The 25,922-nt window shown below is 39.5% G+C and overlaps 1 protein-coding gene and 1 long non-coding RNA gene across 5 annotated transcripts in view; one reads left to right on the forward strand and one right to left on the reverse strand.

Moving 5' to 3' along the window:
* MYH11 (myosin heavy chain 11) overlaps positions 1-25,922 on the forward strand; it is a 60,780-nt gene that overhangs the window by 7,232 nt on the left and 27,626 nt on the right. For 2 of the 4 annotated variants that reach the window (XM_083800123.1, XM_083800121.1), the window contains exons 3-8: positions 3,987-4,143; positions 11,830-11,857; positions 18,980-19,082; positions 20,812-20,832; positions 22,894-22,986; positions 23,913-23,976. In XM_083800123.1, the coding sequence (XP_083656249.1) occupies positions 3,987-4,143; positions 11,830-11,857; positions 18,980-19,082; positions 20,812-20,832; positions 22,894-22,986; positions 23,913-23,976 (466 nt within the window). The remainder of the gene's footprint in view (positions 1-3,986; positions 4,144-11,829; positions 11,858-18,979; positions 19,083-20,811; positions 20,833-22,893; positions 22,987-23,912; positions 23,977-25,922) is intronic. The other 2 variants (XM_083800124.1, XM_083800122.1) reach the window with 1 other exon arrangement.
* Positions 165-25,922, reverse strand: LOC310882031. The gene is made up of 7 exons (XR_014572785.1): positions 23,872-25,922; positions 19,730-19,813; positions 11,953-11,986; positions 7,579-11,318; positions 3,164-3,245; positions 2,513-2,616; positions 165-1,268 (listed from the first exon to the last, which is right to left on the reverse strand). It is a non-coding gene; the product is annotated as an uncharacterized lncRNA (long non-coding RNA).

A 25,922-nucleotide genomic window follows, 5' to 3' on the forward strand; every position in this document is an offset into this window, starting at 1 on the left:
TCGTTAATGTGATGTAGGGCCAAGATTCTTCTGTCTTCCAATCCACACGAGTGTGTTAACACCAGCATATTTTGCCATTAACAACCCTGTAGCGTAGCTGTGCCAATAGTTACAAACTGCACAGTAAGAAACCCCAGGAAGTTTCCACAGAACTTAGCAGTTACCTTTGATTTTACATGGATAATCCCTGTGCTACATTGTAGAGAAGTCATCAATAGTTTCAATCTATGGAAATTTTACTTGCATGACAGACCACTGGTGAATGAAAGAAAGCACAGAGCTTAAGTAACGTGGTTTTGGAGGCAGGAGTAGAGCTCGCTTTAACATGAGGAATGCTAAATTGGAAGGTAGGAAATGAAGCAGAAAATAAGACAGTTATATATAGTACAACAACGAAACCCTTTGTAATGCACAACTTAAAAGAGCTAAAGCTCAAGATCTTTCCTGCAGGAATGTACTAAAACGCACATCATCAAGATGCCTGAAAGAAGCTAGACTTTCCACACTTTCAGATCTGAGTTTATTGGATTCTATGTTTGCAGGTGAACAGAGGGAGCTATGTATTATTATTATATTAGAGCACAAAGCATTAATTACTGAAATGGAATTTGTCCAGAATTGCTTTGTGCTGTTCCAAGATTTAAAAAGAATTACTAGTTGTTTAGAGTGATAAAAGGTGGGGGGTGGTGTTTGTTTGTATTAAATAACACTGACTAGATATTTCAGGACTTGCAGTCAGTTTACTTTGTAGGGTTTTGTGGAGCTTCCACTTTTTGCATGAAGAGGGAGATAATTTAATTGCACCATCCACTGCTTTAAAATTTGTTTTCATTGAGTCCAAACTTGACGTGTACCTGAAATTAGCCTCTGTCTCAAGAGACCACATTTTAAGATGGTGGAAAATGAACAGTTATAAAGAAATTACTTTTACTCATATTACAAGTTCTTAGTATTTTCAGGAAACCTAAAACTGCTTTAAAAATGTCCAGCCTTACACAGTACTGCCCTGCTAAACACTGTCATATGTCATACCTTTTGAGGTTAAAAAAAAAAAAAGCCCTAAAAACAAACAGAATTTTTGGCTCTGTTCTCATCCATTTGCAAAACTAACTGTAAACCACCATCTCCTCCCTTTGCCAAGCACTGCCAACATTGCCTCCCTTGGAGTCCCACACATACAAGGAAAACATGACCTTAATATTCTTGCCTTCAGAGCATCACTGATGCAAGCAAGGATTCCCCATTACACTACAGGAAAAAAAGCCAACCTAGAAGGAAAAATAAATAAATAAATTACATACTCTTGCATTTAAATTAAACATTACTAAATAGAAAAGATTGAGTACAGTAATTCAGAGTGACCATAGACTGGAAGAACACCCTGGCCTTTTTCTTCATCGGAGTTACTTGAAGAAAGGCAAACTCCTGTTTCACATTGTTTAAAACAAACAGAATCTGTCTTGTCCGTGCAGAAATTAGACTAAAAATGATGGTATAAACATAAATAAAATAGCATCTTAGCTTCAATGGATTTGCAAGCAGAATCAAGTTTCTTGTACCTGCATTCACAGGCACTATTCATTCAGTCTTTGCTCAACAGTGCAGAATGGTTTCTTGTCTACAGAAAATTATATATGCATGGTGGAGCCAGTGGCGGGATTCTTCTGCCTAAATTTAGACATTTACAACATAGACGCGTGTATTTGCATCAATCTCTCTTACATACCAATCAGTGGTGGCTGTCCAAGAGACAGCAGTCATGTGCAGACAGTATCCCTAAAATACTTCAGACCAGGTCCTGCCTTCAGATCCCCCAGGAGGGACACGATGGCAGGCCCCCCTCCCAGGAGGGACCATAACCCAGGAGAATAATCCAAAGCACAGAAACTTCAAATTCACCACTTTAAAGCCCATGCTTAGCCAACTGGTTTCTTTGCCTTCAAAATACTGCATATATTAATCTGTTTTCCCCAAATCTTTGCAAAGTAGAGACCTAGAATTATGAGTGGTGAAACCACAAAGTCTTGGTTAACTTCCCTCAGGTGAGAGAAGGTATCACTCACAGGCCAGTCAGAAATGGGGATTCCTGAACTTTGTCAGCTCAGGCTATTTCCCTTTAGTAACCTGCTTCTTGTGCCTCCAAATTAGCTCTTACAAGTGCAAATAGATAGCTATATAGGGGCATTTGGACTCTGCATGATGAAAGTCAGGAAAATGTCTATAAATCTCAGGGAAGTGAGGCCTAATTAATTTTCTGAATCAGAAATTTACTCTCATATTATTTTACTTACTTGGGAATTATTAGCTGAGGATATACAGTAACTCTATTTCTACTGAAAAAAAAGGCATTATTGTCCTTCCATTTAGGGCCTTGAGGTTATTCTGGTATAAAGATTATAGCCCTTTTCAACTGTGTCATCCCTGCAGCAATAAAGTTCATTTCAATACAATTAGCACAGAGTTTCATCCTAAGCTCTGGTGTCAATGAAAAGCCAGCACAGTAATGATTTACCTTCCATAGCAAAGTTTTTAGCTTGGGGATATCAAGAGCTGAAGAAGATCCTGAACTCCGTTTTCTAGTTATCTCACTTGAGCACATGGAAACACAATCACAACCTGTAAAAAGTAGGAGAGGCCCTCATCAACAGCCAAAGCACGCCAGACGTTCTCCTGCCCAGCACGGAGCACCCAACCTGCTCCTCACTGCTAGGAGCTGATGGATGCTCTCGCCCTGTTTGCTGAATACCATATAAAGTGCTCAGGCTGTGCCGAGACTGTGTTGTGCCATTTCCTAATATGGTCAGGAAAGGGAAATCCCTGTGCCCAGATCCGAGCCTCCGAGATGGCATTTTACAGTCCTGCGCTGCCCTGGTTCCTAATGGGGGAGCCTAGGTGGCTTGAGCCATCCTTGGACACAGCCCCAAGGTTAGGGCAAGGCAGCAGCTGAGCACCACAAACCACTCACTCACGCAGCGGGGGAATACCAACACCTTATGTCTAAGTTATAAAGAACACAATTTCATTATTTCTTTTTTTTTTTCCCCCAGATTGGCATGGTTTTAAAATTAACAGCTGGCTTAAAGGCTGCAGCTATAATCTCACTTTTTATTATTATTATTAATAATTTTTGTGTTTATTTATTAAACCCTTGAAAATTACTTACTTTTGGTAACCATTTGTGATGTGGGTCATCATCTACTATCAGGTGCTATTACTTCTGTTCTCAGTTCGATAGCTGGAGCTTCCTGAAATAAAGGAAAATTTTAAAAAATTAACAAAACCTGGATGAACAGTTATCAACTGCTAGCCACTGTTCTTGCTTGTTTACATACATATTTTTATATGAATACCTTCAGTAAACCTTAAATATAAAACAATTTTCCTTGAATCTCTTACAGAAATAGTTACATAGCGAAGGCATAGGACATTTCTAATAAAACATCTATTTGGAAATTGAGTAATTTTTTTCAAGGACTCACTTCAATTATTACTGCTACATGGTAGTCACATCATCTTTTTAAAAATGACTTTGCAACATCAAACCAAGTTTCTTATTTAAGATTTACAAAATTTGACACCTGCCTGAGTAAAGAATGAATTCCAGTATTCAAATACACATACGAAGAAATATTATGAACCACTAGAGTAATGTCATCACAAATAAGGGTGATTCACTATGTACTGAAAATAGCTAAAGTAAAAAGAAACCGGCAACATCAAATCGATGCATGGTGTTTCTACAGGCAGCTAAATTCACATGCTTTCTGACTGTTTGCTTATTAGAAATAAATATTTGTGCACTTGGAAACTGCATCCATACATGTACATCCAAAAATTACAGCCTCATTTGTCAAGCTAAGTGATATACAAAAGAAAGTGTTATTTGCTAAAATGCTGTTATAGTTCAATGCAACTGATGCCTGTGTTTCGCGAGATAGAGACAGTACGTGATATTGATTCCCGTTTTTATTTGAATTTTCTTGCAGACTTATTCAGGTCTCTTCTGTGTTGTGATAAATCCATACAAACAGCTGCCCATTTATTCAGAGAAGATTATTGACATGTACAAGGGAAAGAAGAGGCACGAAATGCCACCCCACATCTATGCTATTGCGGACACAGCCTACAGGAGCATGCTGCAAGGTAGGCGAGTTTAATGCTGCTGTTCTTAGAAATCTCTGCACCATAATGTGGGAGAAAACAACTGAGAGCTCCACATGTGCTCCTGCAAGAAGCACAGTCAGAAAAGGTCTGATCCAGAGGGAGACACGGCCTTTCGAGAAGTTTCGGAGGAATTCTTTGGCAGGAACGGCAGTCCACAAACACTGTGACTCAAAAAGGAAAAACAATCCTTTTACCCATCTGTGTCGAGGCATGTGGGAAGGTTTCAAAGTTGAGCAAATAGTTTTGGCAAATACGGGCATGGAAAACGCTCCCTTTCCACCAGTGGAGACTATTCCAAAGTTAGCTGCTAACGCTGCTGCATCTGTCGGCATTGCTTCTCTCTCTCCTAGCAAGCAAATTCAAATAACATTTCGGGGCTACTTTCATTAACTGCCTAATGCTTTGGAGTCCTGAGTTTTGATGTGCTCTGTTTCCTAACAGAGCAGGAAAGGAGACTGCAAAGTGTACAAATGAAACCTTAGAAATTCACAGGGAATTTCCGCAGTCACTACTGACAGACCAAGGGGATGTTGTTCTAGTGAAAGATTGCTTAGGGACAAAAAAGCTACAGAGGTGAACATAGAGGCTGCAGCACCTACAGGCTGCAGGGACATGACTGGTTGCCATCCTGCTGCAACCTTGGGTGCTCCAGAGAACCAGGAGGATGCAGAATGCTTTGAGATTTAAATGCCCTCATTAGGGGCCTGATCCTGCAGGTGACTATGGCTCAGCCCCAAAGGTTAGGGCTGCCTGATTTGGAGCTTAAGGCTTTTAGGTTTATGAGTTTCAAGTCTGACTGGGGAAAAACAATAAACATCTTCTTTTCTCCCCCCAGCAGTCTTGAGTACTTATATGTACTAACAGTAATGCTAACAAAATAATCCAGATAACAAAAACCTTAAAATTCCTGAAGATCATTTACTTAAATTTAAGTTGAGCAGCTAATAGTAACTTTGGTTCCTAACTTCAGGATCTTACTTTTTCAGACATACAAGTGCTTGAATTAATTCAACTCTAAACGCAGAGAACTACATATCTGCCTTACAATAGCAACTCTTTTCTTCCTATTGCTTATGTGACATTTCTTTTCTGGAACTATGTCAGCTTATTTTATGAAGGCATCCCTGAAGGCAGAATTACGGTGCAGCAAATGAGGATCAATAACATAGCAATACCAGACACAGTGAAAACAGACTTCCTTCCTTCCTTAATGTAACAGCAGTTATTCATGAAGACAGGCACATAAAATATTTAGGGCTAAGTGGGCAGGTGCAAGCTTTTAGAATAACATGATGCAGTAAGTCTAATTTCTGGTGGAGCCACAGCTAAAAGAAACTTACTTGGTATAAGCAGATCCCTGTAAGCTACAGTCACATATTTGTCTTCTAGGTCATCTCTCAAGCTCAGTGCTCTGCATACAGCACTGCAAAGGGCTCTGAACAGCCCCTGAAGCCAGAACAGTCTACTTTTCCCCAAATCCTTTAAGCAGCAAGCCTCATGTGGAAGCTCTGCAAGAAGCTTAGCAGTATTCTCCCATTCAGCAGTGCAGAACTCTGCTGTTTGTCCCCTAAAAATGTGACGGGGGGAAAAAACACCTAGGAAGGACCTCAAACTACCTGCAGAAAAGAACATAATACTATACCTATGCTAAAAAATAAGAATTGTTTCACCATAGAAGTATGCACAATTTTTCTGCTTAAGATGAAAACAGTATCAGTTCTCTGCCTGATCCCAGCAGCATAAGGACCTCTTTCACTCTTTTTCTCTCCTGTTCTTCCTAACATGCCCTGCTGAAGCCACCTGAGCTTTGTTGCCCTTCACTGTGGCCATTAACTGCACCTAGAACAGCAGGGATTCAGCTGTGCCTGTCAGGCTGGGTGCTGGGAGGAGGAGGCAGCACAACTGTATGCTTTTCCTTCATTCTCTTCACTTTTTTGGTGCTTGGAATAATGTCCTGACCCTACCGACTCCTGGGGAAGCTTCACGCCTCAGGATTTGTGTCCCTTTTGCAAGGAAAACTTCCTGGCAGCAAAGAAGAGGGGGAGAACAAATAGGAAGGAAGGGAATAAAAAAGGAGGAGGGAACAGATCATAAGCTGAACATTTAAGAGGGAGCTCTTCTGCTGTCTCCCATCCCAACCAGGCACAGCTGGCACGGCAGCCGGGGAGCCTTCCCACAACAGCTTGCATCACAAGCCCAGGACACCTACGCTTTTCTTGCTTATTTACTTGCACATGCCACTTTGGAGTCTCTCCATCTCTGAGGAGGGCCCCAGCTGCTTTTAAAGCTGTGCTTTTGTTTGGAAAAACAGACTCATATTTTGTGCATAAAACTAAACCAAACCTCAAAATAACTCTAGTTATTCAGCCAAATTGTATTCACACTGGAGTGGTGAAAGTAGTCATCAATGTAATTGTGTGTGTGTGTGCACGCAATACATATAGGCACAGAATGCTTTGTAGGTCTTTGTTAGCATGTTTACAAATGGAGTATAAACAGAAATTCTTACTCATAAACATGGATCGGGGCACTGAATGTTTTCCTTGTGAAATTTCAGTATTGCTCCTTATCTGGGAAACTTGCATAGTTTCTTCTTGCCAAAGTAAAATATATCTTAGGTTCATGAGACTGAAGAATTACATGCTAGTACTGCTTGACCAGGGCTGCTTGGCCAAGAGCAGTCAGCTTGTTCAGATGCCCGAAGGAACCTCTGTATCTCAGTGAACCAAGCCATAGCGTCTGTAGATTTTCCTGTTGCAGGTTCATCAGCTGGGAATTAAAACCCTTCATATTCTCAGCCTCTCTATTGGCACAAATATCCAGCAAAAGGCACGAGCAGGGCACTCTGTGCCCCTCCTCTGCTTTTGAGACTTACTTGGTTAATGTATTCCTTAGGGATGATGCTTAAGTCCTATCAAAGTTGTTCTGGTAGTAACACTTAGTCATGGTTAACAGAAATCAGATAATTGGACTTTCTTCCAAATATGCGGAAAAGCTGACTTCTCACAGGACGTGGGAATTAATGGAGATGTTGGCTGGACAGAGATAAAATGCCCACATGCACCAGGTTGTTATGAGGACTGGTGATCTTTTCCAAATCACAGCCATGCTCTGCCATGCTCAAACTGGGGTGCTGAATGTCTTGTTGAATCTGCAGTTTACCACATGTCACTAATGCAGTACAATTATGGCCCAGGCACAGTCATTCTTTCATGCTCATTTCCATACAGAACAAGAATTTTTCTTTCATCTAAAAATCCAGGAGAATATAATATTCCAAGAGAACATTTTATGTGTGTATCTGGCCCCAGGAGCTACCTCACTGAACTAACCGCCTTTACAGACCAGCTAGCTGACTACTACTACACTTAGAGACTGTGATCATAAAAAAACACCCTATGCTTCTGTACTCACCTCTCTCTCCTGTGTTACGGAGGCAGTAGCTTTCCAGGAGCGCAGCTGCTATGCAACCCCCTTATTCCAACACTGTCAGCATTATTCTTCACTCAGTCATCACACAGAACTGTTCCAGGTTACAATCACCCCTTGCTTTTTGCTGGGACAGTTTTAAAGTGCACGCCAGCCTTGCTGCTGCATCATGCCTTCATGTAAGAGAGAGCAGCGCAGGGCAGGGAAGAGGAGCCAGAGGTGGGTGGATGGATGGCTTCCTGCACCACTGCCAGCTTCCAGTGGTGGCTGAGCTCAGACACTGGTCCAGTAAGAATGAGTAATTCTGCTGCCTTCTGCCATCTCCGCTACAGGTGGCAAACAGCAAATGAGCAGTAAACAGCACAAATGCAAAAGGTCAGGTTATGTAGCAGTAATAATAGATATAAAATGTTAACGTGGAAGATTAGATTTTTATTAAGTGCTCTAGCAATAAATGATATAGAGAAGACATACTGAGGCTTCCTGCAACTCTGAGAAACTTATCTATTTTCTGCAAAGCCATTTTTATGCAACGACTTTGTAAGCAAGCTTGAGTTAAAGATGGAAAAACAAACAACCTGGTAGTTACTGGGAGGTATGGGAGGGGAGCACAGTTCCCAAGGTCCTAGAAAAGGAGGCTGCTGTGAAAAGCCAGCTGTTTACTGTGTCCTTAGCAGGACTGTACAGAAATGTCCCCTTTAGGCAGTGTGGTTATTAACAAATGTAAAGAAGCAGTAAGCGAGTGTTGGAGCATGGCTTCAGTCTGTTTTTCCCTTTTATGGTAAAGCTGCCAACTTGCTGCTTCATTGTGATAAACCATCTGATTTTGTTTGTGATTAAGCAGAACTAGCTGGTCTATTGAGAACAGAGGGGCATATGATTCTTACAAGCAGACTGGAGGTGTTTGCTGAAAAAGTGAAGCAGATTCCAGAAAAAAAAAAGAAAAAAAAAAAGTCAGTTGCAGGGTTAGGAAAGCTAGTGGCTTTTAGACTGTGAAGTAGGTCTGTATGTTGTTAGAGCTGAGGAGAAAACACAGAAATATCCAAAATGTCTAATATGGACATAGAGGGGGTATAGAAATACAGGATAGGATAGTCTTCCAGGTAGTATCAATCTTTCAAAAAAGGAATTAACCAAAGAGATTTTGGAAGATAGCAAACATATTTTGATACTTCGTAAACCCCTGAAATTATACTTAAGTAGCTTTATTTTGTGAGTCATTTTCTTCTGATAAATTGACCCACATAAAGTTGCAGACTCCTAAAACAGGGTACAATCCTTCCTACATAGAATAAAATATTCCAGAACAGAAATAGAAGCAATCAATCTGGAGAGTCCTGGAAAGTAAATGAGGCAGGTATTTGCAGATCATGGCATAACAAATTAGGATTAGGTTTCCTGATACGTTCCATCCTTACTGTTGCAATTTGTTAAAACTTCTGAAGGTAATATAGCATTTTCAGGCATTCTCATTCCATGAATGTGCATAGGTCAGTTTATTGGTGTGAGGTTTCGCAGGACAGGATGCACAGCTCAGCAACATAGGGCTTAAAACTTCAGAACTTCATATGGCTGCCAAGTATACAGGACATTTGAAGGGGCTAAGTCCAGTGACCAAGAAAGGAGCTTTTTCTCACTGCTCCCTCACAGAGTTCTGCAAGAATGCCATGGGGCAGCTCACCTACAGGGAATGATCAAATTGCACAGGTATGATCCCAGAAGCCATTTGGGATTACAAGAGAAAGCTGAAAACGAAGTTTTCCTTTTCCCTCTAAGAATCCCAGTAGCCCTCAGGTTGCATATTAGTGTCACACAGTGCCGCTTCACCAGAGGCACCCTTTCCTTCTTGGGGAGCTAGTAGACCTTGCCTCTGGCAGCACACCAAAGACTCACCCTTCTCTCCTTTTCCTCCTTATTCTGCTTTGTTTCCAGTACCTGCACAAGGGGCTGGGCTGTCTGAGTTTGAAGAAATTCAGTACCTCCTGCTTGGCTTGTATGGTCTGTTCACTGGCCCAGAGGGCACTTGGTGTAACTCCTGACCTTCCCATTCCTTTTTTCTTACATTTTAGCCAAGCTGCCCATATACATGCACTTGTGCAAACTCCTGTGGTGGGCCAGTTTATGAGACACCTTCAAGAGGGGTCTGTCACTTACTGGGGAGGAAAAGAGGGGCAGCAATGGGCAGCAAAGAGAAGTGAGAAAACACTTGGCTTGGAGGAAACTGATTTTTTCAAATGTTCCCTGAGCTCAGAATTTCCACTGGCAACTCTGTATCAAGGAGTCAATTTTGTTTTCTTTATGGTATTTATGAGTTTGTGATGTAATATCAATATATGCCCATGGTTTCTATTTACACAACAGTGTATTTTTAGCAAAATCTTACTGTGTTCTCACTTTTTTTAACCTAAGAGAAAGCCTAGCTCAGTATCTTGCAGCAAAAAGTAAACATGGCTCACAGTTCCTCTTCTCCAAAATGTGTACGTGGAAGAGTCCTGCAATGTTAATTGCTGACAAATACCTCCAACAGCAATGTAATGATTCATTTTACACCAATTTACTGACTAAAGTGGTAAAGTGGTGCCATTTGCTGTGGAAGTGATCAATAAAGCAGTCAATGTTATAGCATCTGCTCAAATGTTACTGGAGAACTGGGACTAAATACAGTTGTTTAATATCAATCCACACCAGAGCAGAAACCACTACTGATTTTCCTAGGCTGGCTGTGGTCCAGGCAGCAATTACAACTTGTAAGCTTAATAGGTTGAATTTATCTCCATTATCTTTACACAGTACAGAAAGCTTGTTTATCTCATGGCATTTATTACATACAGGGTCAGCGATAAGGGCAAGCAACCAGATAGGTAGCCCTGCAAGTCATCCAACACGCTGAATAAAATGAGGAAGGGTTTTGGGTCTTAACCTTTGCCCAGAGGCTTCCCTGGTCAAATGTGTGCTCTCCATCTGGTAAATATTACAGTCTGTACATGGCAGATTGAGGCAGCCACACTCAAAGAAGGGCCAACTTCCACGCAAGGGCAGGTTGCTCAGAGCCTTGATCAAGTCTACCTGTAGCTGTGTCCAAGGGTGGAGTTACCACACCTCTCTCGGCAACCTGTGCCAGAGTTTGACCATTCCCATGGTGAAAAAAAAAAAAAAGAGTTCTGTTTCAGAAGTGATCACAGTAAATGTGCTAGACACACATCTTTCCACAGAGGCAAATTGTAAAGCCTCCCTTTATCACAGACTTTTCAGTAGAGCTTTGGGAAATACTTTAGTGTTATGGAGCACATTATGAAACTTCAGTGTGTTTTCACTGTCTATTACAGCCTAAGCTTAACCTGATATCAGCCTTTTGGTAGAAAATTCTGTGTAAAAGTTCTGTAGGTAAAGAGAAACTTAGACTCCAAATGCATGAACAGGGAGGTACATGGCAAGATTATGGAGCTTTGATGTAATCCTAAAATGTGCTGCAGCATTGCGGCATATTGGACTCTGCTGCACAGAAACCTCTTAAATGCCTTACACAGTAGAAGTGGAGACTTTGGCTCACCTTTTTATAATTTTTCATCCAGTATGTGTTTGATAATCCTGTTCATGGTAAAATATGAAGAATACTTATGTTCTTGCTGATATGCTTTTGTAAAATACGTGAAGTATCTTGTTTTGTCTCAGTCTTTGGAGGATACCTTACAGAAATTATCGGTCCTCTTGATAAAAAGTTATCTCTAAATATGAAATAAAATATATTGAGTACATCATTCAGTTATTTGGACTGATCTGCTTTCAAAATCTAAAGCTTTCCATAGCCAGCTTCAAACATTTTAGTTTTTGATGCCTTATCTATCCAGACTTTGTCTGAAGTGGGCTGCTAGCCATACTTCATAAGCATAGTAAAAACTTGAGTTTCAGGCTTGAAATTATCAATTATAATCTTCTTATAGAGAGCCTGATCCTCTTGCTGTCCTCATTATAGTTCATCTCTAATGGAATTTGCAAAAAATATTTTTGAACTATTAACCTTTTGTTCTTTTTTTTTTTTGTCCAAAATATTTCCATTAGAGATGCTTATTTAAATATGAAGGCAAATTATGTAAGATCTGAACCCTGTATTTTTGACTAATCATGAATTGCCAGAGTTTGGAAGGTCTAGACTGCTCAATGTAAGTCCTTATAAATATAACAGCTTCTGTCAGGACTTAGCCATTTTCCCTAATGGATTTTTTTCTTTATTCACAGATCGAGAAGACCAGTCTATCCTGTGCACGTAAGTAAACTCATCCATTTTAGTATATCTCAGTATTATTATGTCTTTCCATATTCAAAATCAATTCCGATTTTGATGGAACTATATATTCTCACCTTCAATGAGCCTGAACTCCAGTCCAAGATTTACCTGTTGATGAAAAAAGAAGCAGGTATCAATGTCATAGGAAGTTTTTAACGCACAAACTTATTGCTTTACACTGACTTTCTTAATTCAGAGATTTAGAGCTTACAACAACCAGCCGGAGACCGTAGTTGTAAAACTGTGTCTAGGGAGAACAGGAGATCTTTAAGAGTTCCCTAAAGGAAACAGAAAACTGAGGAACACGGAGCATCCTGGGTATCTACTGAGCAGCTTTTCATCTGTAAGTGTTGGTAGCTTACCAACATATCCTAAATCAGTTGTTGTTATAAAAAATGTGACCCTTAAGTTCATGTTGTTTTGTACTGTTTGCATGTAGTGCAGCCAGAACAACCAACACCAGGCACCTCCCTGCTGGCACAGCCCGCCTGTGTGCAAGGCCATGGCGTGCTGGCTAAAGTGCACATTGTATGGATCGAACCTTTCTGTAGTCTTGATGTAGTCGCTTTAGGCAATAGTGAAATAGCAACTAAGCCAGCCCTGTTCTGAAAGCCCTTATTTTTCTGAGTCCTGAGTTGCTGAAGGCCTCCTCTTTGAGTTTTGGCCTGCCAGTGCTCAGGCGGTGCCACATTGTGACCATGGGTCAGGCAGAGATTTTAATATAATAACACTTGCTGTGCACAACTTACTGCTCCTCAAAATCCTTTCCTAGGTTTATCATTCCTAGCCACTTCTGCAAAACACTCAGGCTCCTTAATTGGATGGGGATCTTCTATCTGTCCTGCAATTTTGACCATGTCTGCATTTCTCTATGGCTAGTCAGTTGGGTTTATTACTTGAATGCCATCGAGAATGCTTTTGGCTTAATTTTGTGTTTGTTGTATTAGGCATCTTCCAGTTCTGCCAATCAAGGGTAGGATCTGATTCATGTGAAATCAAATTCTTGTTTGTAGAAGATGGCATGCATATTGTTTATAGCAGGATCATGCTGTGATGCTGTAGTCTGTCCTATATTGCAAATACACATCACAATCCCAAACCGAATTGGTTTTGGAAGGTCATCCATAAAAATGTGGCTACTGACTGACTGAATATTTATACTACAGTTTTTAAAAAGTAGTGCTAGTGATCACCAGCCATACAGGTATTTGTGAGTGCCACTGATGACTTGAACAAATTAATCATTTAAGAAGTACAAATCACGTACTGTACACAGTACCTTAAAGGCTAGCATAGCTCTGACCTCTCTTGTGACCAGATTTCATTACATGACAGTGTATCAGTCAAGAATCTGTCCAAAAATACATGAAAACCAATACCAAATCTAAAATTGACGCAAAGATGAAATAAAAATTCACATCACACTTTTTCCCAGGATGAAACATGTCATGGTAATGAAGACTAATTTGCAATATGCATTTCCTCCTTCTATTCCTGTACTTTAGTTTATTTTTCCATTAGTAACTCTTCAGATCTTCTTTTAACCTTGGAATATTAGGATTTTTAAGAAACTAACTTTCTTCGGCAAACCTATGATTTTTTGTTAATGAAAATCCTTTAAGGATTCTAATTCTGACAGCTACCATATGTATTGAATATAAGAATACCTTTTTTTTTCCACCTAGAAGCTGGAAACATTATGTGTTTCACCCCACTAAGGCATAAAATAGAGAGAGTGAAATGTCTTTCCCACTTTGAAAACAGCCACATTTGGAGTAACTGCTGTATATTGGATGGGCATCGTGACCCATGGCTTGAAATATTGCTCTCGCTGGTCTTTTAAATCAAGATTAGTCAAGCTAAAATCATTGTACACAGCTTTAACGACTACTTGTTTATCATCCTTTTTGGCCTTATTTGGCTGTACAGAAACAAGAAAGTTCACTTGGCTTTCAGCTAGGCAGTGTTCAAGCACAAACAATTCACATTATTTTATAATTGCTAAAAACTCTAAGAAATTATCTTTTTCCCTAAAAAATAAAACAACAACTGAAGATCTCATGGCACTGATCAGCTGGGATCTTTTCTTTAAACAGCTGTAGACTCAAGCTTTCCAAAGCCTGCTACCTAAATTGTTAAAAATGTAGATATAAGGATTATTACATCATTATCATAACTTAACATAACATAACATAGCGTATGCTTCTGCACTAAGGGTATGAAATCTCATTATTCCATATGTCTGGAAATCCAGGTAGTTAATACTTGTCCATCTTCGTGTTTCAGTCCCCATGCTGCTTTGGGCAGCCTCCCCTCCTCTGCCTGCCTCTTGGGATTCCCTGAAATACCCCGCTGTAGTGTCTCCTCTTTGACATCTGAGTTGGCCGTGAAGTATTCTGAACTCACTCTTGCAAAGACCATGCTGAGGGCCTGGGTGCTGTGGACCAGAACATTAGGTGTTGCTGAAGGGAGAAAACAAATAGGAATAACTATCCAGTCACTTGGGGACCTGAGCAGCCTCGGTGCATCAGCAACTAAGCAATGGCCAGTGAAGAGGCTTGTGACTTTTCAAGTTTCTTCCAACTTAAGGCACCAGCTCTCAAAGGAGACTTCTGGCCTTTATGTTTTGATTTCTAAAGATACAAATGGATGCTGATGGAATTTTTAGAAGTTTTTTTTTTTTACTCAAAATTCCACAGGTACTTATTCGCATAGCTAAGCACATAAATGCTTTAAAGATCTGCTCTTACACCTGTCTGATCTTGGAGTTACAATATTTTAACTACTTCCTGAAAAGAGAGGGTAGAATATTGTTTTCTGGAAACCAGATGTGGCTAAAAGTGTCAGGCACGAGCCTTAATTAAGCAAAAATTGGCCTTGAATGAAGGAGGAAAAAAATCTGATCAAAACTCTAAGCATAGGGGAAATGTGAAGCCTAAGAAAACAAATGTTTGTTAAACACTCGATTTGTACATGTAATCAAATAGTTTTTCATTAGCTTTTACTTTTTTTATATATGCTCACTTTATTTGATTAGCCTCTATCAAAACATATGGTAGCAGGGTACTGATTCCACTTAATTTGGCATAGCAACAGACAAAATTCTGAGTAAGGCAGTGACCATCCTGCCATTTCCCCCTTCCTCCCTCTTTCTGGGCAAACTGTCCAGAGCCTCACCGGGCCCTGTGACCCCCACCTGCTTTCTCCCCTGGCACGTGTCAAGAAGCAGAGACACCCAGGACATCCTCCAGATTGCAAAGTTCTGTAAGGCAAAGCCTCCTCCACAAGAGAGCTAAACTCTTCTTTCCCAGCCCACTAAATCTCAAAGGCTGGAGCTGGCACACATTGCTGCCTGGCTCTTCTCCCACATGGTTATCTTGTGTAGCTTTAGACCCGAGGTGGAGCTTGGTGCCAAAACAGCTTGGCCTCCTTTGGGAATTTTTTTATAAGCAAACTAGGAGGATCAGTGGGTTGGCTTCTGAGCAAGGTCTCTGGGGGGATTCAGATGGTCTAGGACAAAGATTTTCATTATCTTTGCACATCTCATACTGCAGCCTGCCAAGCCCTAATGTGATTTGGAGCACCTCATTGACTGCTCTATGCACAGAGGCTTCCCGCAGTGCCAGGGTAGCTAGATTAAGGGATGTGTGAATGGTCAATTTTGTGGTTCATTGCTTGATGAAACAAATGCTGAAAATAAATCCTTCTGTAACTTTTTAGATGTTTCCAAAAGCGGAATTAAACTAAGTCGTATATCATAATATTAATATAGAAAGCTCTCAAGTTTTCAATAAAAAATCCACTTCTGAAAATATTTTTTTCCCTGTTATGCCCAAACATTCAGTAGTCCTAGCTACACACTGGGCTCACCCCACAACAGTGGGGCCAGCTTCCCACTCTCAACTTGTACTAATTTGGAAACCTATTTGAACTACGACAATTTTCATGTAAGGTGAAGGCAATGGAGTCATGGAGGATTTAGTAGCTTGTATAGCACAAAAAACTGTTATAGATGAGCACTATATGGGGGGCTATGTGCTTTAAATCCTTTACAGTGTTCCAAAAACAAATCCTGGCAAGAAACAAAGGGGAAATAAATTTAAGCTATGCCACACAATTGGAGTTTGGTTTTTTTTTATCAGAGCAAGCCTGTAAGCCTAGTGAACTTTTTTACTCTGGGAAAGGAAGGTAGTTTCTTGGGAGGAAAATATGTATGGGAAGCAGATTAAATACTGCTATTGAACTGATCACAACTGAGCAACAGGAACTGCTTTTGCTGTTATTTTTTGTTTGTTTGTTTGTTAGATTGCATTGCCCACCTGAGCTGGTTGCAAAGAACTGCTCTGGCAATAAATGTGCTGCCTCTGTATGGCAGGCAACAAGAATGACTTGAGATATTTCAGTTAAACAAATGATCGGTCTGCTTCCAAAAGATGATGATTAGGACAGTGGTTAACAGAGTTTGCATGATGAAATTCCCATTTGGAACATGATTTGGGATACAAGACTGAGGAAAACAGGCACTCAGAAGATGCCTCCTGGGAGGAACCCCACTGGTTATGGTTCATGCCGAAATCACTGCTTGCAAGAGGCTTGCAAGAAAAAGGCCGGTCTTTAACAATTGAATCACTGAGAATGAAGACAGCATGCCAATTTTTAAACAGGTGGGATTCTGCATGTCATTTCACAATAAAAGTTGCTTCTGCCATCCCAGAAATGATGGTACTGCAAGAAAGATGCAGAGAAAAAAATAGCATGACCAATTCTGCTGCAGCTCAATAGTTATAGGAAGAGTTTCATTCACCTATGAAGGGAGCTGAGAGTCACATGCTCTCCTCCTCCTGGGTCTTTTCCCTTGTAAGTGTAAGCTTCTTGATGTGTAAAGGCATTGAACCCGATTTAGCTATTCCTCCTCATTACTTAGTTTTCAAACACATGGTATTTTATCACTGAGATGAAGTCTAGACCTTGTCATACAGCTCTGATGCATCCTTCAGAGTAATGTTGTTTAATTAATACTTGCTTATCAGACCTGCGTGTTGCCAAGGACATTTAAAAATGATCTGATGTGCTGAAAAATTAGAAGTGTTCATCAGCTATGGACATGATTCTTCATTACTTAATGACCTTAGAGATTTTTTTCTTCCTTGCAGCTGTTGAGATCCTGTCTGTTTTCCATTTTGTTTTGAAGCATTTCCATTTCATGTTGAAGAATTTTTTATTGTCCACTTCAAAAGGAAGTTAAAGCCTCAAAGAGTAGCTGCAGAAAATAGGAAAACCCTCAGCTCATGCAGGAGCAAAGAGTTAAGGAAAGCAAGCACAGAACAAAACGTTAAGCAACTTCAGCATTGCAGTATGGTAGGATAATTACAAGTGAAATGATGCCTTATATGGTAATACTCACAGGGATTCAGGGAAAGCCAAATGATGGGCACTGTTGCCCTGGGAGAAAGGAAATGCAATTCATGTAGTGATGAACTACAAATAACCTTTAATAAAATAGAATAGTTCAAAGTCTAGGGTTTGTTTGAAGAAAGTTTTTACTTTTATTCCAAAGTATCAAAGTTGCAAGGTAAATTTATTTGAAAACTTAGTATGCCTATGTCTTCAAATTGGTGTGCTTAGTTTGGAATAGTTCCCAGGACACTTAATTTTTATCAGTAAAACATGGAAATGTTTTAGCACTGAAGTCCAGGCAGGGTTGAATCCAACCTCTAAACTGCACAAATTACCCCAGGTCTGATGATAAGGAACATACTCGTCTCAATTAGTTCTGGTTAAAACTCTAAAAGTCAGAAGAAGCACTTATCATGTGTACCTTGGGCAGGAATTGTTTCTGGTTTTCTAAGGTTTACATCAATGTCATCCCATCTTTAAAGTTCTGCCTAGCACTTACTCATATTTTTAACATCCATTTTTCACTGGTCCCTTGGTAGGGAAAATTAACTCCTCTACTTCCTAATTAGGAAAAGAAGCAGAACTGCAATGGATCCGGCTAAATAGTTTCAGCTTCAAAAGAGTTGACAAATATCCATAGGGCTTTTATATGTATTGTTCATTTTATTTTTAAATCCACTTAGATTCAAACCCAAAGAGAGAGATGTCCAACTTACATGTAGACTGTTGCCCTCCTCACAGCACTAGCTTGATAGAGTTGAAAGAACTAACTTACTACATCCACACCCACAGTAATGCACTTTCTGACTGCTGAGACAGGACAGGATAAAAACATCTTAGTCCATATAATCATCAGAGCCAAAGATATCTAGAAGAAGTGAGACAATGAAATGTGACAGAGAGGGACAAGTAGGCTGGAAATGGTTTTAATTCCGAGAAAAGACTGTAAATTTGGTCCTTGTATTTATACTTAGAAAACCAGCATTTTACTTTAAGAGAGGGCTTAAGAGTTGTAAATAAACTTAACTCCGGAAATCCTCTGGGAGGTAGAAAGTTAATACCACCTTCCTGCTTCCCAAGAGACACTGCACAGAGCACAGCCAGGATGACGCTTCTGCTGGTCAGAAATGTCCCCACATTAAGTCCCCTGCTACCTGGTTAGCTGGGACAACTCTGGCAGTGCCAGCTCCGGTCTTACAGAGGTCAAGGAAAGTCTGAAGATCATGGAGATCAGATAAGGCAGTATCATTCCCTTATTCTACAGCATTGATATAATCGGTCAGTTTGCTTTAATACCAGTGTTTCAGATGAGAAAACTGTTCAATTACTGTTGATGTTTTTTCTTACTCTTGTACCACATTATAGTTAATGTTGCATTTTTTTGGGTCTTAAAATATGAGCAGATTCCCTGCCAGCCCCAGTTCTCATAAATGTTTAGACACTGCCAAAGCAAGATGAAGCGCTGTACAAAAGTGCTTTAGAATTGCCTTACATGGCCCAATGTCCAATCAAAATACTAATGGGACAGAGATACAGCTCTGATACCGTGTTCTTTGCATGCTGAAGTCAAGTGGGTTTGGAGAGACCATGTTCAGGGATAAATACTGAGCCAGGCAGTTTCTAGTCTTGTCTTTATACAACAAACTCATCAAATGGCAGGAGTCCACCAGTTACCTTCTTTTGTTTTATTTTCTTTTTCCTCAGAGGTGAATCTGGTGCTGGCAAGACAGAAAATACCAAAAAGGTCATTCAGTACCTGGCTGTTGTTGCTTCATCACATAAGGGCAAAAAGGACACCAGCATCACTGTAAGTGAGCTTTTCTGTATTCAACTCTCCTTTGTGCCTGTTAGGACTGTACTGAGCTGATTGCTAACAGCAAGTCAATGTCTGTGGCTTGCCAAGTAGTCGACATATTAAGAGTACACAATTATGTCACAGCTGTATGTTTATGGAAAAAAACACTTTTGTTTGACACCCTGTTAGGCATCAAATCAGAATGTACTTTCCTAGAAGAGAAATATTCATAGCTTTCTATATGCATAGTACTTATTTATATCCTAACATGAAGGCCTTGAAGTCTGCAAGGGCTTGGGTCCTTATTTTACCCTTGGCTTCTGGCAAATAAGAACTTTAGGAAAACCTTTAACTAAAACATCGTCCATCTGCATTACAAAAACATATATCAACTTTTAGACTTCTGAAGAGTTGATTGGCTTTGTTAGCACGCAATTTTTTTATGAACTAGCCAAAAGTTTCAATATAAAAACTATCGTTTCTATTTATGGTGTTGATACAGAACAATTTTGAAAGGCACATTTTCTATAAAGTACTTTGTTGCTTCAAAATTTGCAATAATCTTGCTTTAGTGATTAAAGTTCAACATTTTGCTCTGAACCATAAGAGCTTATGCCTACCCAGTTCCCTGAAATCGTTGGTGTGGCTGAGGCTCTCACCTTCTTTGCTGTTTTCATTGATGCAACTTGAGGTCCTAAGTCATTTCAACCATTTCCAGCCTTTTTTATGTTACTCAAAAACTTCTGGGGAAAAAAAAAAAGGTAGCAATTAACTTTTATGACAAAACAGGCTTAATTCAGGAAGACATTTCAGTGCATCCCAAATGCAAGACTGGGTCCAAAATAAGGAATTAATAGGGTAGTGAAAAACAAAGTAAAAATCTTGTGACCACACCTGTGCTGGGACTTGCCTATCCTGTATGCCTGAGGATAGAAGACTCCAGAGCACAGAGCCTGGCCTCTTCCACCATGAGTAATTGTTGTTTACATACAGCGTATTCTGCTTCAGGGCAAGGGAGGGAGTAGATGTCCCTTAGGGCAGTATTTTCTAGAAATCTGTGATTCAAGTTGGTGGAAACAGTCCAAGACCAAGGGCATAGTTTTCCTTTGTTGAATGTTTATGCAAAAAAAAAAACGGATTTCATCCTGCCGAGTCCTTCTCAGTGGCTGGGGGAAATGAACTTGTGGTTTCAGGGCCATTCCTAATGGGTATGTAACTGTAGTTGCTGCTGACTCCCCTGGGGAACTACATGAGTCTCAGGATCAAACTGGCTCTGAGAGAGACCTGAAGGCAAATATCCACCAGATGGGGGCTGAGAGAAAGTCTAAATTGTTCTATAACATGTTGACAAATAGTAATTCAGTGACTGGGACTACTGACATTGCAATTTCAGTCATTAAAAAAATAATGAATAGCAAAATGCCTCCATTGCACCAGAAAAGAACTGGGGATTTACCCTAAAAATATCTGTCCTTGTCTGGTCCTGGGAGACTGACCTGGGACTGGATCCAAATCCCATCCCTTTGCTTCACGTTTTTTTTTTCTTCAGTTAAAATACTCTATACATGCTACTTGTATTTGTACTCTTGGTATGTCTGCAATAGATTTTTGTTTGTTTGTTTTTCTGGTTTATTTGCATGGAAATTGTGTATTGGTTATTTTAATACAGGAAAAACAATAAAAATGTCTGTGTAATGGAAATGATACTGACACTTGTTTTATACCACATTATTCAATACAGCAAGGTCCATCTTTTTCTTACGTGAGTAACTTAGACTGTTTGATGTGTGTTTAAGGCACTGAGTGTAGATCTGCATGCTATTGTTGCACCTCAAAAATTTAAGAGAGATTTTGTTGAAATATGTTGTATGATATGATGAAAAGCAACAATAGCACCAAATGCTCTCACAAATCAACCCTAACTGTGTCAGGCTCCATGGTAAAGAATGAGGTCTGACACAGGCAGGGTCATCTCTCAAATATCACTCTCTCCTATACGTGTGTGTTCAAATTGCCGTAGTTTGAATGAAATTTCCCACGATCCTGAAAGAGCCACTCAGCCTGAAATTGAGCAATGTGATTTCTGAATGAAAATACCTAAATGCTTTCCATGCTTCAGGTTGAACTTTCTAGGACTGTTGTGAAATAATTCCTAAACTTCACCATGTTTGATTGATTTGTTTGGCTGCATGCTTTCCATTTGATATTGCTTACAATGACATTTTCATGTAACTGTAAAGAATTGTTCACATCTGCAAAAGTTAGCATGCTCCTAGCTTGCTGCTATGATGTATAACTGAGCAATTCCCACTGCAGTGTGTAACTGCAGGTGTGTTATGGCAGTTTCTCACAGGCCCTTGGGGGCCCTCCTATGTTGTGGTGTGACATCCAGCATATCAGTGCGTTAGGAAAACAGGCAGGTTTGCTGGCTTCTTTTTGTTTGTATGCCAGGCATATGGATTTTTTTTTGTATTACCCCTTTTTCCCCCTCATTCTGACTGCTGTTTCTCAAATTTTGACTACAACAAAGTTTTGCCCCTTAGGTAATTTATTACTTCATTTGACAAGCTCTCTGTAAAAATAAAAAAATAAAACTTAATTGATGGCCCAGGCAACTCTGTGTAGTTCCGCGGACTTGCTTTACGCCTTAGCTCTTAAAAGAACTATGCTTGGGAGGGTGCTCATTCTCCCATCTTGTGACCATGCAGACAAGCTTAGCCATTTGTTAACAAACTGTTCCATTATTTTCTTTTTTTTTTACTATATTTTTGAGGTAGTCTCATCATTCCCACGTAAGTTATAAGACATTCAGAAATGGCATTTAGAAGGTTACCAGTTTTGCACACTGATTGGGAAAGAGCTGTTGTTTTCCAAATTATTGCCTCTATATTCAACCTAAATGTTGATTTTTTTTCTCATTAGAATGATTTAAATGATATCATATTATCTATCAAGGACTTTTTCTGTATGTTATTTAGCTTGAGTTATTTAAAATGAGGTAATCTTACTGCAGAGTAGTACTCAAACAGGATGACAAGAAGCAAATGTGAAAGCGAGTAACTTCATAGTCCAGAGCTGAATGAAAAGTTAAAAAAAAAAAGTCTTCATAAGCAAAGTATTTTTTCAGCTTCACTGGTTTGTTTAGAAATAGGAGTATTAAATGCATGCTCGTTTCATTGCATGATTTGTTTCATTAGCAATTACCAAGCACAATTAACAACATAATACAAGTTTTGTGTGTTTGCATGAGAATTCATTATCCTAGTTTGAAATAAATCAGTGCATTTCCATATTTAACCTAAATAGCCTTGCATGAATCATTATTAATAGACTTGGTGAAATCTGCTTTGTAGCTTTGTGCCGCATTACATTAAAATGATTCTCGGCAAGTTATTCTAATTACATTGTCATTTGCTAGCAAAGGATCTCAATAAACTAACTTGAAGAAGATATGCTAGAGGTTCCTTTAAGAATATCCCTTTAAAAATGACATTGAACTGAAAAAAATATATATATATTTGACATTGAATGACCCTTTTTTTAAAGAAAGGCCTGTCATGATGCTAAACAGATTAATAGACTTTGATCTGTCAGAGGCAACAGGGCTGGAAATGGGTCATGTATACAGGACAGCAATCAACTGCACAAATATATAAACACAAAGATTAACAGAGAATGAAAACAAATCCACATGAAGTGGAGTATTCAGCAAAAATTTCGAGACTTAAATTATCTTTCTCAACATTTTTCTCCAGTGTACATGTGCTGTTTTTAAATAAGTAATTATGAAGTTCAGGGTTAACTGAGTCTGAATGAATTTTAGGGTGAGCTGGAAAAACAGCTTCTACAGGCAAACCCTATTCTTGAAGCTTTTGGAAATGCCAAAACCGTGAAGAATGACAACTCCTCCAGATTCGTAAGTAGGAGAAATCCAGTTGGGTCTACATTGTGGGGAGCTACAGCATCTTTTAAAACAGAATGGACAAACAGTGGCCTTCTTGTCATCAATGTTTCTGTCTAAAGAGCTTCTCCAAACTAATCCCTAAGAAACATTGTTTAGAATTCCTCTCTGAAATAGGAATTTGGCCTTATACAAGACTAAAAATCAAGCTCGGACTTGACAGCGCCATCGTACTTTCACAATTTAATGGTCTATGAGTGGGCCATGCAGAGTCAACTCCTGCTCCAGGATATATCCTCCTCCAGAAATCTGCAAATGAAACCTGTACTTTGTTTTCCTTTGCACCACTGTTGAGCATGCATCTTCTTGGAAGGTGTGACTGTTATGGAAAAAGAGCAGTTAATATGTTAAATGAAAGACTACAAGAGAAAACGAGAAAGCAGTCATGCAGATTGAAGTTGGACTAATAGTAGCTGGGGACTGTCACTCTTTGATGCCCCTTTTTGCTGGGAGTGTTGGCAGATGCTTCTTTTCCCTTCGGGCCTTCTGCTCCTACTGCTGCTGATTCCCTGCAGAGTCTGGGGATCCCTCAGCGGAGGGAGTCAGGCAGACCTAATCCTATTCCTTAATTGACCTTATGGAAATCAAAGTATAAAATAGACGCTGGCATAGACAGCTTCCATAGCCTGTTCCACTACGGAGAATTTCGTTCCCTCTAAGTACGTGGATGAAATGTGGGAGCAAATCAGTGAGCAGTGAGAATGTCTGAGAAGGTCACTTCATTTCAGTCTTTTCCATAGGTTGTCCTGGCAGGTGGGAATCGAGCATGTTATTCTTAAGAAGATAGTATATATGTACCACTAAGCAGGCTAAATGCTACTGCTGTAAAATCCAACATACCTGAAAGAACAGCCCAACCTATGTCTTCTTTTCCTTCACAGGGCAAATTCATCCGCATCAACTTTGATGTGACAGGCTACATTGTCGGAGCAAACATAGAGACTTGTATCCTTTTCCATGAGCTGCACTGGAAGCTAACTAGGGTTAGCAGAAGGAAGAAAGATAAACAAGCTCTATTGCATGTCTAAGAAAGGCAAATATCACCGAGGCTGGTATAAACAAAGATGGAGGGAAGTGGCTCCATTTATGCTGATACTAGCTTCTCAGTTTGTCTTACTCTCATGTTTACATTTTCAGGTCTGTTTTCTCAGCTATAGGAAAGTATGCTATTCCCCATATACAGCTTCAGAAAATGGAGGCAACATACCTGCATAAAGCAACATGAGGGGACTTAAGATTAGATTCCCAGTAACACAACGGGGCAAGAAGATTGATTTGTGGTTGAGGTTGTATGTGATCTTGAGAGCTATGCAGTCATTTTGTTTCACATCAGTGTGATCCTAATTGGGTCTCTCTGGTTCCCTGTCATCTGGGCTTCCAGCTGTATAAAAAGATTTGAAACTTTCCTGTTTCTCAGTAATGCTGTCACACTTCGAAAAAACACCGAATGTTTGGCATTATCACTACAGCATACCCAGGACCTTCTGGACCATTTCCCAGTTCTCAAGTTTAAGTTTAGCACTCTGGCAAAGGAAAGGTTATGTATGTTGTGCTGGGATAGATGGATTCTAAGAAAAAGCATTGAGAATAACCTGCTAGGGGAGAATTCCGTATGATACCTGGTAAAACAGCTTTACAGTCTATGTCTGGAGGACTGAAGGATCATCTTAATAAAAGTAATATACCTTTATCTTCCATCCCTCTAAGGACTTGATAATAATAAAGACAAAAGAGACAGAAAAAGCCAAAGAACCTTTTTATGCCCTACAGTTCCTCTCCCTTTGTCAAGCTGAGGGACATTTTACCCTGCATCTGCCTCAATCTTTACATATTTTGTTAAATCACCATGGTCATAAATTACTTTTCTGGGAACTCACACTACTGAAGTGAAACAAATATAATGCTGGTGCTGATGCCCCAGATAGCATCAAGCACTTGATATTTTCAGATAACTTGTCTTCTTTGGGTACTAAATACTGTTCTGCTGTTTCAAATGATGCACTCAGAGCAGTGTTCTATATGTCAATATCTTTGGTGATTTTATTTTTTCAGGACCATAGTAAGAACATTTCAGATAAATTCAACTTAGCCTGACTTTGCTTGCCAAGTACTGTTGCCTCCTTCCTTGGTTATGTTTATGAGATAGCGTGTTTTAATGAACAAATGGGTATGTAGCTAGACTGCTCAGTGCTGCATTGATCATCTTTGCATAGAGGAGCTGCTTGCTGCAAAAAATGAGGATAAAGAATATTGCAGTTATAAGGAAGGAACCTCTCTCTTAGGTGTAACAGCAAACAGTTTATCTTTCTGCTCTTATTTTGACAAGTGATCTTCAGAAAAAAAAGGGGGGTTAATTTTTCTGGTCTTAACTGAAGTTTTATCTATAGCAATATAGCATTTAAAGAATGAATCACTGATTGATGTCAAAATACTTATGCTATTGTCAACTTCATTTTTAATATTTTAGATAGTCATAAAAATGGACAATAAATAAAGTTTACTTTCATTGCTTTGATACCTACAACAATGGCTCCAAGAGCTTTTTTCTAGCAGCCCCACCTTACGGTGATTCATATTTGTACTTCATTCTAAAAGTGATATGAATGATACTATCAACACCATTTTTATATGTTTAACTTCAGAATGCATTTATGACAATTGTAGTGCTTACTATCACGATCATCAGCATTTACTATACAACAAGAGGTGGGAAATTGATCTACTCCTTGTGGTGAGAATTATACCAATATTAGTGCCACAGAATTAGACTCAAAATCTCGTTAGACAAGCTAATGGCAAATATTTCAGCAATGCTATTGATGGTTCTGAGGCTGATGACACAATTAAGGAAGGACTGGAATATGTTACTGATTTTTTTTAACATACTTGAC

The sequence above is a fragment of the Anser anser genome (genome assembly GCF_964211835.1).
Source record: "Anser anser genome assembly, chromosome: 15".
NCBI lineage: Eukaryota > Metazoa > Chordata > Aves > Anseriformes > Anatidae > Anser > Anser anser.